At 39.5% G+C, this 9,338-nt stretch overlaps 2 protein-coding genes across 2 annotated transcripts; one reads left to right on the top strand and one right to left on the bottom strand.

Annotated features, from left to right (window-relative positions):
* Positions 1 to 314: 314 nt before the first annotated feature.
* LOC103439807 (heat shock protein 83) lies at positions 315 to 4,235 on the top strand. Its single transcript, XM_008378425.4, has 5 exons — positions 315 to 634; positions 888 to 1,029; positions 1,336 to 1,400; positions 2,178 to 2,393; positions 2,483 to 4,235. The coding sequence occupies exons 1-5, from the start codon at positions 497 to 499 to the stop codon at positions 4,031 to 4,033; spliced, it is 2,112 nt and encodes a 703-aa protein (XP_008376647.2). The 5' UTR covers positions 315 to 496; the 3' UTR covers positions 4,034 to 4,235.
* Positions 4,236 to 4,905: 670 nt separating this feature from the next.
* Positions 4,906 to 8,669, bottom strand: MYBR5 (protein REVEILLE 6-like). The gene is made up of 8 exons (NM_001294061.1): positions 8,393 to 8,669; positions 7,139 to 7,196; positions 6,853 to 6,976; positions 6,592 to 6,768; positions 6,366 to 6,479; positions 5,697 to 5,806; positions 5,423 to 5,482; positions 4,906 to 5,317 (listed from the first exon to the last, which is right to left on the bottom strand). The coding sequence occupies exons 1-8, from the start codon at positions 8,620 to 8,622 to the stop codon at positions 5,219 to 5,221; spliced, it is 972 nt and encodes a 323-aa protein (NP_001280990.1). The 5' UTR covers positions 8,623 to 8,669; the 3' UTR covers positions 4,906 to 5,218.
* Positions 8,670 to 9,338: the final 669 nt, after the last annotated feature.

Below are 9,338 nucleotides of genomic sequence, written 5' to 3' on the forward strand. Positions count from 1 at the left end.
GTCTAGTCCTTGATTGAAGATGATTTTCGTGTTTTTCCGAATTATTTTTAATCCTATGATTTTTGATCGGATCGGTTGAAGATTGCCTTAGATCTTGAAAGAGCGGGAGAGCTGGCGATGACGTCACATAATTTCACGGGTAGAGAAGGTTGCCGAACGAAGCAGAACATTCTCGATTCGAATTCATTAAACCCGACCCCAAACGACGCCGTAATAGCCATTAACCCCCAACGCTTCTTCCCGAAACGACATCGTTTTGAACCCCAACTATACGCGGGAGAATATGCAAGTCGAGAGAAGAGTAGAAGCATCCAGAATCAGAGTCATCGTCCTCGTCCTTATAAAAGCCTCCTCACTCCCCATCCCCTAATCCAGCAGATAATCGGAGTCCATAATCTCTGTTTCAAACTCTCGATCGCGACGTTTCGATTTTCTTCCAAACAAGCTCGAATTTTCTCTCGCTTTCTCGCGTTTTCTCGGAGTAATTAATCGATCAATGGCGGACGTTCAGATGGGCGAGGCTGAGACCTTCGCCTTCCAGGCCGAGATCAACCAGCTTCTGAGTTTGATCATCAACACCTTTTACAGCAACAAGGAGATCTTCCTTCGTGAACTCATCAGCAATTCGTCTGATGTGAGTCTCTTTTCTCCTCCCCTCTCTCTCTTGCATGTCTTCGTTTTGATTCTCTCCAATTCGATCGATTTTCTTCCCTAAATTTCGTAAGAATTGCTGTATTTTGCGTTAAAAACCCTGTTTTTTTAGAGATTAATCGCTATGTTTTGTGTTCAATGATCTTGTTTCTAAACCGAAATGTGTTTCCGCGATAGTGCATGACCAGGAATTTGTAGGATTTTGGAAATGATGGAATTTGGTTTGATCTTTGTAGGCTTTGGATAAAATTCGATTTGAGAGCCTTACAGACAAAAGCAAGCTCGATGCTCAGCCGGAGCTTTTCATCAGGATTGTGCCTGACAAGGTCAACAAAACCCTCTCCATCATCGACAGCGGTATTGGCATGACCAAAGCAGGTATATATTTGTGTAAATTTCGTTTCTTTTAGTTCACTAATTGATCTGTCTGTCTTCCGAGAAAATCTTAGAAAATTGATTCGCATTGATATTTTGGTTAGTAAAAGTTGCATCTTGTATTTAAGCTGAATCCCCTGTTTAAAACTATTGTATTTGTAATCGCTTAAAATTGTCCAAAAATCAAAATATTGGTTATGGAATGCTTAATTATGCTTGGTGTTTTGTTAATTAAAAGTTGTAATCGTGACTTCGTCGTCTATGCTTATGTTAATAAGCTGTGAATCTGATGGCAATTGGTTTCTGTAGATTTGGTGAACAACTTGGGTACAATTGCAAGGTCTGGAACCAAAGAGTTCATGGAGGCATTGCAAGCCGGAGCCCATTGGCGGAGCCACATAGAGACTAGGGTAGTCCAGGGCCCATCCTGGAAATACATTTATATTGATTATGTAGTAATTTTTGCAATAATATGCATGTGGTGTGTTGGTATGTCAGGTTTTAAAGGTTTCATTAGGTCCCGGGGTCGACGCCTGCTGACAGAAAGCTACTTTATGGTTTTTTTTTTTACCAATTACCATATATAACTACCCTTCTACTAACATTCTGATTTCTTTTAAACCAATTATTTTTTGGGTCTTTTGATATGGGTCCAATTGTACTAAAAATTAGACATATTTCAAAAGTCAAAAGTCACTAAAAATTGGACTTATTTCAAAAGATGGACTATAAAATTGGATTTCTTTCAAATTTTCCCTTATTTTTTTGTTAGTTCATATAAAACAAGGTATATATATTCGAGAGGAAGATTGAATGATATTAAAAAAAAAAGTATCGTAATAATAGATTATTTTTTTGTTAGTTCATATAAAACAAGATATATATATTCGAGAGGAAGATTCAATAATATTAAAAGAAAAATATCGCAATAATAGTTTGAGCTAGTTATAACGTTATTATCAATGTTGCGTTAGATGTCTACACAGGTTCTATTTATTATGACATCTCTCAATACTAATTTTTTCATACAAATTTTAAAGCTCCATCACTCTTGTTTGATTCAAAATTTCCATGATATTACTAATTTTTTTTAATAATTTCTTTCATTAGTTTAAAGGCCCCTCCTGGCATGAATTTCTGGCTCCGCCACTGCCGGAGCCGATGTCAGCATGATTGGGCAGTTCGGTGTCGGTTTCTACTCGGCATATCTTGTTGCCGAGAAGGTCATTGTGACCACCAAGCACAACGACGATGAGCAATACATCTGGGAGTCACAGGCTGGTGGTTCCTTCATTGTCACGAGGGATGTCAGTGGCGAACAGCTCGGCAGAGGCACCAAGATCACCCTCTTCCTCAAGGAGGATCAGGTAAAAAACCAAGCTAATTGATTAATTATTTCCATTATATGATTAAAGAGAAAAATTGGGGTACTAATTTTTTGTTGTGTTGTGATCAGTTGGAGTATTTGGAAGAGAGGAGGATCAAGGACCTTGTGAAGAAGCACTCTGAGTTCATCAGCTATCCAATCTATCTCTGGACTGAGAAGACTACCGAGAAGGAAATCAGCGACGACGAAGAAGAGGAAACCAAGAAGGAAGAGGAAGGAGATGTTGAGGAGGTTGATGAGGACAAGGATAAGAAATCAAAGAAGAAAAAGATCAAGGAGGTTTCTCACGAGTGGCAGCTCATCAACAAGCAGAAACCCATCTGGCTCCGAAAGCCCGAAGAAATCACCAAGGAGGAGTACGCTGCCTTCTACAAGAGCTTGACCAATGACTGGGAGGAGCACCTTGCTGTCAAGCATTTCTCAGTCGAAGGCCAGCTCGAGTTCAAGGCCATCCTCTTTGTTCCGAAGAGGGCTCCTTTCGATCTTTTTGACACCAGGAAGAAGATGAACAACATTAAGCTCTATGTCAGGAGGGTGTTCATCATGGACAACTGCGAGGAGCTGATTCCGGAGTACCTTGGATTCGTGAAGGGTGTCGTCGATTCGGACGATTTGCCTCTCAACATCTCTCGTGAGACGCTGCAACAGAACAAGATTTTGAAGGTGATCAGGAAGAACCTTGTGAAGAAGTGCATTGAGATGTTCAATGAGATTGCTGAGAACAAAGAGGATTACGCCAAGTTCTATGAAGCCTTCTCCAAGAACTTGAAATTGGGCATCCACGAGGACAGCCAGAACAGGGCGAAATTGGCCGACCTCCTCCGCTACCACTCCACCAAGAGCGGCGATGAGCTCACCAGCCTGAAGGACTACGTGACCAGAATGAAGGAGGGTCAGAAGGATATTTACTACATCACCGGTGAATCGAGGAAGGCGGTGGAGAATTCCCCGTTCTTGGAGCGCCTGAAGAAGAAGGGATATGAAGTTCTTTACATGGTGGACGCCATAGACGAATATGCCGTCGGGCAATTGAAGGAATACGACGGCAAGAAGCTGGTGTCTGCTACCAAGGAGGGTCTCAAGCTCGATGATGAGACGGAGGAAGAGAAGGCGGCGAAAGAGGAGAAAAAGAAGTCATTCGAGAACCTCTGCAAGACAATGAAGGACATTTTGGGCGACAGGGTCGAGAAAGTGGTGGTCTCCGACAGAATAGTCGACTCTCCCTGCTGCTTGGTGACGGGAGAGTACGGGTGGACCGCCAACATGGAGAGGATCATGAAGGCGCAGGCGCTGAGGGACAGCAGCATGAGCTCCTACATGTCGAGCAAGAAGACGATGGAGATCAACCCGGACAACGGAATCATGGAGGAGCTGAGGAAGAGGGCGGAGGCTGACAAGAACGACAAGTCTGTGAAGGACCTTGTGCTGCTGCTGTTCGAGACTGCTCTGCTCACCTCCGGCTTCAGCCTGGATGACCCCAACACTTTTGCGGCAAGAATTCACCGGATGTTGAAGCTGGGGCTGAGCATTGAAGAGGAGGAGACCGGCGGTGATGATGCTGACATGCCCGCTTTGGAGGAAGACGCTGCTGAGGAGAGCAAGATGGAGGAGGTGGACTAATGAGATTAGGTTTGAGTTTGTGGATGTTTCGGGTTTTTGTCGCGATCTTGTCGGTGGGAGGTGGGAGGTTGTCGCCGTGGTGCGACAATCACCGTTTTTATTTTGTCTTTTGTTAGTTTTTGAGTCTGTAAACATAATGGTGGTGAATTTCGGATCTCTGTTATATATTTGATATGAATTTGAGTTTCATAATTCATATTTATTGTGCTGGCGTACTGTTTACGTAGTGTTAATATGTATTTGTCGAATTGGTTGAGTAATTTTTATTCAATTCGACAGTAAAAATAAGGTTGAGCATCCGTTGATTCTTTCGATCTGAGAGTTAAAAATTTAAAAATTTAATTCATTTTTTGCGACGGTTAAAAATTTTATTTACATAATAAAAAAAATTAAGTATAAATATAAAAATTAAGATAAGATTGAGAATATTGTAAAAAGTAAAATTGGATGTGTAATGCCTATGAAAAAGTAAGGGCGCTTGGAAAAAGGATCCTTGTTGGATTCTTTTTCTGAGGATCTTAAAAGATTTCGTGATCGTGATCGTTCATTATACTAGTCATAAATTATTTCAAAATTAAAAATTAAATATAAATAATATTTAACGAAAATTAACGATAAACGATAAGAATCTGGCGAGAATCCTTCTCCGCGATTTAGGTTTTAAAAACTGAGCTTTTGGACATCAGCTTAGTCCTGTAAGGATGCTGCCCGAGTTGCAAGGGCTTATGGCGCGATAATACGTATGCAGGAAACCGAGATCATACTATACAGAAATTCGAACACATCCCAGTTTCAAGAGGAATTCAAACACGCACGCAAATACCGCACCAGCATCACATAGCAACAACTAAAAATTTGACTACGACAGGATGTACAAGATGAACTTGAACTAACTATACAAAAATCCATTACCTTTATCTTGATATATATATATACACACACACACACAACCACACCAGAACGCCATACCAGTTGACATGCTTGTGGTCGTTGAGCTCGCTACACTTACAACGCAGTATCACGACGAGTCAATACCTAGATGAAACCTGATGCTTTCTACTAATTGAGGTTTTCCCCCAGCAATTCATCTGCTGGACGCCAACACCGGTTGGGCAAAGATTAGATTCGAAATTCAAGCACTGCCAACGGGATGAGAAGAAAGCGTTGAAGTTTCAGAACAACCACTTAAGGAACTTTCTCATGTTGATCGTCGCAAAGGGTTTTAGTTGCATCACTGAGATTCCCTGTATTCGCGTCCATCTTGTAGGATGAAAGCAACTGTCTCTGGATCCAATTTAAAAGTTCATCAATATACTTGCTTTTAAGACATCATCAACTAAACAAACTATAACTAAAAGTGAACCAGAGGTTAGTGAAATGGAAACTTACATGATCCTCGAATTCGGGATTGGTCAAATTCATGGACAGGTTTCTCATCAACAGTAACACCTGAAGAGGAGCCAAAAAAATATATATATAATAAGATCACAACCATGCCATTATCAAGTACAAAAAAATTGGAAACCTTTACGAGGCAGTAATAATGCTCAAGATTAGGCGGTAACTTCTTCACGAACACTAGTTTAGATAACAAACAAATATATAGACCACAATCATAACTTAAAACTGATGGCACGTGAGGTCATAAAGGAGCAAAGAGTACCGTTTCAACATCTATCGGATCCATCTTCTTCAGATTCTGAAGATGACCTGTAACATTAGGGTCAAAGACGCTGCCAATGAATCCGTATACTTGAGTAAAGTCGGGAAGAACTGCAAGAAACAATTAGGTATGAAATTCATGGAAGAACGCTTTTTCCTAGCTATAAATTACAATCAATATCTCAGGCCACAACACAAAACAGGTGAGATACAAATTCAAAAGTTGCAAGTGTGCCTTGCTAATACAAATCCAGATTCTTTACTGGTTCCAACTGTGACGTGCCGTGTGTAGACTTATCCAGATAAGAAAGAGAGTAAATAAATAGTGCAATTCCTCATGTATGACACATACCCAATGCTCAACAAAAATGGAAACCAAGGCAATGATGACAAAGACGTGAACTTTTCCACCGTTTACAACAGAACAAACAAAGGAAAAGTGCATATGGCTGTGTTTACCTCCTAAAAGTTAGATATGTTGAGTACCCAATTACATGTTAAAACAGAAAACCCATGAGCACATACAAGAACGAAATTCCATGTTCTTGCCACAATTTATCCCACCTCAAGGTGAAAAAGTGTTCAAATTCAATATCAAAGAATTAGAATCATTATGTGACTATATTTGTCGGGTGAGAAAAAAATGCAAGCAGGAAGACTGAAACCTCACCTCTCAATGCATGGCTATGGTTCACTTGATCAGTTGTTCCACCAACTGGTTGAGCTTTAGGGGTGCTTTCTGTGGTACTGCAACTGTTGTTCAGCACAGTTGGCCCTGAAACAACTACAACATGAAAAAGAAATGCAATTAAATCATCAAGTTTGCAAACAACAACATTAATGAACACTGAGAACAAGTCATTGGGACGAATATTTAACTTATTTAATAGTCTCACCTTTGGACTCATGAGATGGATTGGCTGTTTGCACAGAACCATTAGGCCAGGAAGGGGCTACAGGGCCAGGGATAGGACTCATAAGCATTGATGATGAATCTGGCCTTTGATTAAACCCAGATTCAAGTAAAGCAGATGAAGACTGACATGACCAAGATACTGGCGGAAGTGCCAGAGCTGGAAAACAAAGCACATGTGAGTAAGGGTTGAACGACTTTGTCATATGAAAAATACGATACACAAAACTGAAACTATCTGCACCATTTTTTGAAGCTTTTTGAGGATATGGGTGAGCAGCTTTCCTTTTTGGCCTAGGGGGAGGTAGATGCTCGCTCGTCCCATTCTTTTGAACCTTCAGAAAATACTTCTGTGCATGACTACGTATCTGAGAAAGAAATCCTTCTTATGAGTAAGGGAATTCATTATTTTCTAATCTATAAATTTGTAGATGTAAGACTAAACCAAAAGCATAAGTTGGTTATAGTTGGAACTCAAGCAGTTATTCCCCTTTGCATTGGAAACTATAGAATGACTAAAGAAAACTAACCTGTATGACCGTCTTTGACCCAATGAAAGCTTCAATCTTTTTCCAATCGCGATCGAAGCTGAATACAACAGAGGGAACATAAACAAAAATAGGGAACCACCCCAAAATTTATACCAAATTGAGCTTAAACTCAAATGGGCTCAGCATCATAACAAATAATAATCCAAATTATTGTTGAGAAAATGAATTGCCGCTAAAATCCTACTCTTTTTCCAAATTATTGTTAAGAAGTTTAATGAGAAAACTTCTCTATTTTCTTTCTTTCCTACTAAAATCCTACTCTTTTTCCTCTAAAGCGTTCTCTTTCTCAATAACCAAACAAGTCCTTACAAATTTTAAAACACAAACCCCAAAATTTATACCATTTCTTTTTCCACATTTTAAAACCCTATTCAACACTAGAAGGGGTGTATTCAATTGGGATTTTAAGGAATTTTAATTCTTTTAATGAATCTAGGGTATTCAATCAGGATTTTAAGTGATTCTCTAAAATTCAAGGTGTATTCAATTAGAACATTAAGATAGTTTATTAAAATCCTTAGAAATTCAGGTGTATTCAATTAGGATTTTAAAGAAGATTATAACATTCCAGGTGTATTCAATTAGAAATTGATTTTAAAATTTTTGAGAAAGTTGAGGAATTAGAAGGAATTTGAGAGATTTTGTAGTGTATTTTAAGCATCCACAAATCTCATCTCTCCACGTGAGATTTCGATGGAATTGAATCAAAATTTCATATAAAATCTCAACAAATCAATTAAACTCCATAAAAATCCATGAATTTATAAATCCATTAAAGTCTCTCAAATTCTCAATTCAATACACCCCTATAAATCCTACTCTTTCCCACATTCCTGATTCCTGAAACTTCTCGTTTTTTCTTCCTTCCCTAAATTTTCTCAGCAACCAAACAAATCATACAAATTTTCAAAACACAATAAAAACTCTATCATTCCTTTTCCCACATTTTAAAACCAATTTAAAACTAAAAATCTTACTCCTTTTCCACATTTTTCTCCCTTTTATTTCATTCCTGAATTCTCTCAGCAACCAAACAAATCCTTACAAAATTCAACACACACATAACATCTACACCATTTATTTCACCACATTTCAAAACCCAAATCAGAACTACAACTCCCCCCCCCCCCGGCACCCCAGAAATTCATACACACAGAATTGAAGAATTTAGAGAAATGTGAAGCTAATCAAACGCATAAAATAATAATAAAAATGAAGAGAAATGACAATTACAGTTGGAGGGCTTCGAGGAACTTGTCGTGCTCCGGCTCACTCCAGCTCTCTCTGGACTTGGTAATTGTGTAGGGCTTCCGAATCTTCTTGCTCAGATCCTCCGCCGAAGACGAAGTCGTTGACGTCGTCGCAGTGGCCGAGGCGAACGGCCCGAGTCCGGGCAACGGCATGCCGCTTTCGTTCGGATCCAAGTACAAGCCCTCTGGCGGGTTCGGGTTTTTGGATACCATAAATTGCGGAAGAGTCGGATTCCCCTTGGTTTTTTTTTAAATTGAAAGAGCGAAAGGACCTGCGGCTCTTCCCGAGGCGGCGGAAATTTTATATAAGGACTTGGGGATTGTTCCACGCGGCGGAGATTTTGGTGGGCGCGGAGCTGGCCAATAGTTGCTTGCCACGTTTAAGGGTCTCGTGGCATTGACTGATTGGTTTTTTTATTTGATGATGCAAGGAAATTTTGAGTGAATTTCGAAGGGAATCATCTTAAGATTAAGATTTTATATGGACTCTTTGTCATCTCATATTTTTTTCATAATATTTTATAATATTAACGTGTGAACTGATGTTAAACTAGGAGGTGACAGAACGTTTATGAAGAGTCTCACCTTGAAAAAATCACCTTAGCTTTTTCAAATTTGGAAACAAACTAATAACAGTTTAGTTAGCATGCCTAATTAATGACCTAGCTATGAAGAGGACATGAGATAAGTAGAGTACCTCATAAAAGGGGAGGCAGATTGTCTGTCCTCCTGTTACAGTGCACTTCTCATGCTCTCCTATTTGTGCGGTCACGGTTAAACCACGTCAACATTTTATATTGATTTTTTAATAAAGATAATAAGACAAAAAACAATATGAATATAAAATGTTGACATGATTTAACCGTAACCGCACAAATATAAGGGAATGGGAAGAGCACGGTAACAAGAAGGCAGACAATCTGCCTCCC

Source organism: Malus domestica, chromosome 07, assembly GCF_042453785.1.
Source record: "Malus domestica chromosome 07, GDT2T_hap1".
Taxonomy (NCBI): domain Eukaryota; kingdom Viridiplantae; phylum Streptophyta; class Magnoliopsida; order Rosales; family Rosaceae; genus Malus; species Malus domestica.

Excerpts from the sequence above, each read along its gene's own strand:
- LOC103439807 (XM_008378425.4), top strand. The coding sequence starts at position 497 with ATGGCGGACGTTCAGATGGGCGAGGCTGAGACCTTCGCCTTCCAGGCC. Across the intron at positions 635-887 it reads TCATCAGCAATTCGTCTGAT|GCTTTGGATAAAATTCGATT; the intron begins GTGAGTCTCTTT and ends TGATCTTTGTAG. Across the intron at positions 1,030-1,335 it reads TATTGGCATGACCAAAGCAG|ATTTGGTGAACAACTTGGGT; the intron begins GTATATATTTGT and ends TGGTTTCTGTAG.
- MYBR5 (NM_001294061.1), bottom strand. The coding sequence starts at position 8,622 with ATGGTATCCAAAAACCCGAACCCGCCAGAGGGCTTGTACTTGGATCCG. Across the intron at positions 6,769-6,852 it reads TCAAAAAGCTTCAAAAAATG|CTCTGGCACTTCCGCCAGTA; the intron begins GTGCAGATAGTT and ends TTTGTTTTCCAG. Across the intron at positions 6,480-6,591 it reads TCCATCTCATGAGTCCAAAG|TTGTTTCAGGGCCAACTGTG; the intron begins GTGAGACTATTA and ends TTCATGTTGTAG.